Genomic DNA, 6,005 nt, shown 5'->3' with positions numbered 1-6,005 from the left:
GCCGCCGCCGCTCCCAGCGGAGCCCGAACCCGAAGCCCAGCATGAAGAACTCTATTCTGTGCAAGATATTTTTGAAGAGGAATACCTCGAGCAGGATGTCGAGAACGTTTCCATTGGCTTGCAGACAGAGTCCAGGCCAAACCAAGGGCTGCCCATCATCCAGAGCCCACCCCCGTCCCCAGCTCACCGGGACTCAGCCTATATTTCTGGCTCACCTCTTGGCTCTCATCAGGTGTTTGATTTCAGGTCCAATAGCTCAGTGGGTTCACCAACCAGGCAAGGGTACCAGTCCACATCTCCTGCTCTGTCTCCGACCCACCAGAACTCACATTATAGACCCAGTCCTCCGCACACGTCCCCTGCTCACCAGGGCTCCTCCTACCGCTTCAGCCCACCTCCCGTCGGAAGCCAAGGGAAGGAATATCAAAGCCCACCACCTTCTCCTCTTCGTAGAGGTCCTCAGTATCGAGCCAGCCCCCCAGCAGAAAGCATGAGCGTTTATAGGTCACAGTCGGGTTCCCCGGTGCGTTATCAGCAAGAACCAAGCGCGGTCAGCCAGCTCCCCGGCAGACCAAAGTCTCCGTTATCCAAGATGACGCAGAGATCTTTCCAGATGCCCCAGCTCCCCGTGGCCGTGCCGCAGCCGGGGCTGAGGCTGCAGCCAGCCAAGGCGCAGATTGTGAGGAGCAACCAGCCCAGCCCCGCCGTCCATTCCAGTACCGTCATCCCAACCGGCGCCTACAGCCAGGTTGCCCACTCAATGGCCAGCAAGTACCAGTCGGCGTCGGGGGAAATGGGGGTCAGCCAGAGCAGGTTGGTCTACCAGGGCTCCATCGGTGGCATCGTGGGTGACAGCAGACCTGTGCAGCACGTTCAGGCCAGCCTCAGTGCAGGAGCCATCTGTCAGCATGGAGGGTTGGCCAAGGAAGACCTTCCACAGAGACCGTCCTCGGCGTACCGGGGGGGTATGAGGTACAGCCAGACCCCTCAGATCGGGCGAAGCCAGTCCGCTTCCTACTATCCCGTGTGTCACTCGAAGCTTGACCTGGAGCGTTCGTCCATCCCCGCCAGCCAGCTGGGCTCTCCGGATGTGTCCCATCTCATAAGAAGGCCCATCACAGTTAATCCCAGCGAAATCAAGCCTCACCCGCCGACTCCGAGGCCCCTGCTCCACTCTCAGAGCGTCGGCCTGCGCTTCTCTCCTTCCAGCAATAGCATCTCCTCCACCTCCAACCTGACTCCCAACTTCCGCCCTTCCGCGTCGATTCAGCAAATGGAGATTCCTCTGAAGCCAGCTTACGACAGAGCGTGCGATGAACTTTCTCCGGTCTCTCCCACGCAAGGGGGTTACCCCAGCGAGCCAGCCCGTTCCCGGACCACGCCGTTCATGGGAATCATCGATAAAACCGCTCGGACTCAGCAGTACCCCCACCTCCATCAGCAGAACCGGACCTGGGCCGTGTCGTCAGTGGACACCGTCATTAGTCCGACGTCTCCTGGCAATCTCCCCCAACCGGAATCATTTAGCCCGCCTTCGTCGATCAGCAACATTGCCTTTTATAACAAAACCAACAATGCCCAGAATGGCCATTTGCTAGAGGAAGACTATTACAGCCCCCATGGGATGCTGGCCAATGGGTCCCGGGGAGACCTCCTGGAGAGAGTCACCCAAGCCTCCTCCTATCCCGACGTCAAGGTGGCAAGGACACTGCCGGTGGCGCAGGCCTACCAGGACAACCTGTACAGGCAGCTCTCCAGGGACTCCAGGCAAGGGCAGACGTCCCCAATCAAACCAAAGAGACCGTTTGTGGAGTCTAATGTGTAAAAGATGCTTGTTGGAGTTCAGACCCCCTCATGTTTTCAGCACACACTTCCAAGCTTGATTTCCATGCATATGATTATTATTATTATTATTATTTTTATTTCTCTTTGGTAGCTCCATGACCGAGTTGCTCCGGTACTTTGTGTGGTGGTCAGACAGCCATGCACGTGCTCCAGCCCTTTCGTTCCCCAGCTGACCGTGAAGCCAACATCAGCCGAGCCAGTATCAGTTTTGCCCAATTCCAGCCGAATTCCCAACCGGGATATCTTAGTACGTGGCGCGGGGTGGTCCAGACGTAGCCCCTACGCAGCGGGAGGTAACCAGCTCTTTTTCAAGAGACAATCGCGGTTGATGTCAGTGGGTTTCTTTTGTCTCGTTGAGGCTCTTACTCAATGCCGACGGGAATTCCGAGCGGGAGCAGAGCAGGGATGGCAGGAGCCTTGCCCAGGGCTGCATCCGCGGGTCCTCGAGCTGGCTGGGTCCTTGGGCTCTTTGCCCCCAAAGAGCAGATGATTCACAGCGAGCAAGGGCGCGGTGTGTTTAATCCCGAGCAGCTATGCACGATAACCGTCCTGCTTCCTCTGGTCTATAGCGCTTCAATCCCAATTGGATTCCTTCGTTATTTAATCGCGTCATCGGCCAGGAGGGGTGGGGGTCGCGTGATGCTTTGCTGCTTTGGGAGTTACCTGCCGGGTGCCCTGACTCTGGTTTGCTCGGGGGCATTTTGCAGGTGTCCAAGGATTGAGGTTGGCCCTTCGTATGCATTCTCATCAGCTGAGGGAATTGGGCAGAAACCTCTTGTGCGTGAGCTGGGGTTGTGACAACTTCTTTGCGCCGTTAGCAGATGACTGCACTTCCCACCGTGTTCTCACCGGGAGGGTTTAGCATTGGGGCTTTCATTTGGTGGGGTTCTTTACTTGTGAGGAAAAGCAAAAATCTGACTTAGAAAATGGTATTCAAGGAGGAAAATGGCAAATTTTAATTTTTTTTATTTGATTTTTTATGATCGGGATGCATAACGTGGTTCCCAAGGCAGGAAGGGTCCTTTGCAAGCCCAGCCTTGCAGCATCCCTCCCCTTCGGCTCACTCCCACCCAGGGAGCCAGTGCCGTAGCGATGCTGCGCTCTTCTGAGATCCGTTCCCAAAATCGTGGAAAGCAATGGCCATATTCCATACCTGTAAATGGTAGAGACCATGTTTTGCTCTTAAGGACCTGTAGCTAAGAGAGAGATATTTATAATTTATTTATGCAATCTATTTCAGGACATTTTTGGGGTTTTTTTTTCTTTTTTCTTTTTTTTTTTAATCAAATGCAAATCACATCAAGACAGTGTGAAAAGCGGGGGATGCTTCCCAAATCCTTAAAGGATTTTCAATAATTTTTCAATTATTCTCTGAAATTGCTGGGGGAGGTGGAAGGACTTTTCTTTACAGATTCATTTCTTACTGGTGGGTTTGTCATCTGCCTTTTCAGTTACTGGGAGCGAGGGATGATCGGGGGGGAGGGTGATAACCCTGGAGCCTGGTTTAGAGCAGAACAGTGCCTGTCGCCCGTGCTGGACCTCACCCGTATCAGCCGATCAGAGCGATTTCGGTGCCGAGCAGCAGCAGCGATACCGTTCGGTGTTTCCCAAGGGCTATGCGGATCGATGGCCAGACTTCTTCAACCAAATCGCGGGGTCCAACCTCCGCCGGTGTAAACAACCATATCCCCAGCGCGACATCTGTGCTCCTACATCCCCTTACACCAGCTGAGGACTTGGCCCGAAACTCTTAAGCAAACCCTGGCTTCGATGGGGCTTTTTTCTTATTTCTTCTTTTTTTTCCTTATTTTTTCTCTTTTTCTTTTTTTTTCTTATTTTTTGTTATTTTTTCAGCACATCTCCTTGCGATTTCATTGCCTAATTTGCTCAGAGCAAACCGGGATGCGCACACCTCGGGACGACGAAGGCTTGTGTCTCATAGACACCTTGAGAGCGTTTGGGCAAGGTTCCTTCCATGGGGTTTGGAGATTTTGGGGCTGTTTGGTTATTTGTCCAAGCCAGTATTCAGACTGAGGTTGGCATTTTCTTTCTGGAGGTGCAGCCCGGCGCCGACTCCTGGCTTTCTCAGAGGGCTCCGTAAGGCAGGGGATGCGCTGGGAGACCCCTCCCAGGGATGCTCAGCTCCTTGCAAAAGGGGGTGTGATGATTTTATTTTTTTTTTCATCCTCTCTTTTTGTTTTTTTTTTTTTTTGAAGCAGCATGTTCTGCTTCGTAAGGAATAACCAATTCTCCGCCGCTGCATCTCCAGCCACGACCTGTGTTCCCACGGGTCCGGACACCGGTCACTTTGCTCAACGCCTCCCATCCTCCCGCTTTCCAATCGTGTGAGTGGCTTCCTACCTTTAGTTGCTTCTTTGAAAAGGAAAAAAATCACCAAATCCACCCCCATCCCTATTTTTTTCCGGCCGCCAGCCGGTTCTCTCTGCCGAGATGCGAACAAGACGGTCCGAGCGCAGCGCTGGGAGAACCGCCCGCGTTTGGCTTTCGCTGGTCGCTGCCTCGTGCTCCCAGCACCATCCCTCCAAAATGTCCCCTCACCACACTTCGGTGGGTCACTTTTTGGGTTTATGAAGATATTTTAAGGGAAAAAGCAAACAGCTCACACTTTGAACACAAGCACCAAGCTGAAAGAAGGCTTAAACACTGCGGCGTGCAGGTTTGTTTCTCACGATAACCACGTGTTGCATTTTTTCACGGGATTCTTGCACTAATGGTTTTCCATCTGTTCTCTCTGTATATGGGTGCACTTTACTGTTTGGATTTGTTACTATGAGAAATACTGGATATTTAAGCGTGAGTAGTGTCCTCATTAGAAAATAGCAAAAACAGCTCTTGTCTCTTAGTGTATTTTTCAAAAAAAAAAAAGAAAAAAAAAAGAAAAAAGACAAGAAATGAAGCAATGAATCATTAACATTTATAGCACAAGAACTGACTCTTGTATATAAGCATCAACAGATGGAGCAATTTTTAAATACAGAATTATTCGCAGTGGTTTTAAAGCGCTTCCCCAGCAATTCTTGTAGGGACGGCGGAGGCAGGACGGCCGCTGGAGTCCCCGGGCGGGTAAGGAGCACACCTCTCCCTGGAGAAGCCGTTCTTTGCACGGTCCCCCCATGGTCTCAAAGTGGCGATTCGGATTTGGCGTGGGTGAGAAGCCGGGGTGGTTTTGTCCCGTGGTCCTGTGGTGGACTCGGTGCAGCGCGAGGCTGGGATCTCGCCTGACGTCCCTTCACCCGGCGTCTTGGCCACCTCGCGGGAGCAGGCGCAGGGTTTCGGACGCGGTGCTGCCTTGTCCATCCGTGCTCTGTGTTTAATTACTCCTTGAGTAATTAAGATGTGGGGCGATGCTGCCAGCCGGCGCCTCCGTCCCCTCCACAGCAGGCGAGGGGGATGCTTGGGTGCACCGAGTACACCAGGTTCTCGATGACGTTGAAACCTCTGGGTTTGGTTCTTGGGGGGCGATGCTGAAGCCGACCCCCGTATTCAGCCGACCGTCCCATCGGGTCTCATCCTGCGCCTGTGGCCGCTCCCAGAGCTGGTTGTGCCGCCGCAGAGCTGAAATCTTCTCTCCCAGCTTCAGGTGTGGGTGTCCACCGCGGTTTGTGCTTTGTTCCCAGGCTGGGAGGATGCTCCGGTCCCAGGGGAGGGGACCCCCGCCTGGTGGGGGGCTCTGCAGGGGGCCGGCCAGGCTGGGAATGGCGTCGGAGGGCTTCGAAAACAGTCGGTGCTTGGGAGAGGAAGGTTTTACAAAGACAGATCCCTTGGGATCCGTCTCCGAAGTGCAGCCTGAGCTGCCTGCTCCGTGCCGCGGGCTGGCCGGCTCCCGACAAGCCGAGCGTGCGTCTGTCTGTCCGTGCAGATGGATCTGTCCGAGCACTGAATTTTTTTTCTTGGTTTTTTTTTTTTTCTTTTCTTTAACCTGGCTGTAAAGAAACCCGCTTGGCTCGTGTGAACGTGCGTGCGTGCGTATGACAAACGCCTAAGCCATACTTGGGTTAGGTTTGGAATCAGGGTGGCTACGGAATCGGGAGCGATGCAGTCCCCTCGTACAAAGGTTGCCGTACATTCAGGGTTCCCCAGAGGAGTCTAAGCTCAAACCCAAGTGCCAGCTCCCCCTTATCTCCAGGAACAAGCAAGCC

The 6,005-nt window shown here is 53.6% G+C and overlaps 1 protein-coding gene across 1 annotated transcript in view; it reads left to right on the top strand.

Annotated features, from left to right (window-relative positions):
• Positions 1-1,825, top strand: part of LOC104468417 (protein TANC2-like) — a gene marked incomplete at its 5' end in the record, with an annotated part of 9,732 nt that extends 7,907 nt beyond the window's left edge. Inside the window, one exon of the mRNA XM_010082530.1 lies at positions 1-1,825. Coding sequence (XP_010080832.1) covers positions 1-1,825 — 1,825 coding nt within the window.
• Positions 1,826-6,005: the final 4,180 nt, after the last annotated feature.

This window comes from Pterocles gutturalis, unplaced genomic scaffold (genome assembly GCF_000699245.1).
Source record: "Pterocles gutturalis isolate BGI_N339 unplaced genomic scaffold, ASM69924v1 scaffold38349, whole genome shotgun sequence".
Taxonomy (NCBI): Eukaryota; Metazoa; Chordata; class Aves; order Pterocliformes; family Pteroclidae; genus Pterocles; species Pterocles gutturalis.
This window is presented reverse-complemented; position numbering and strand designations above follow the sequence as displayed.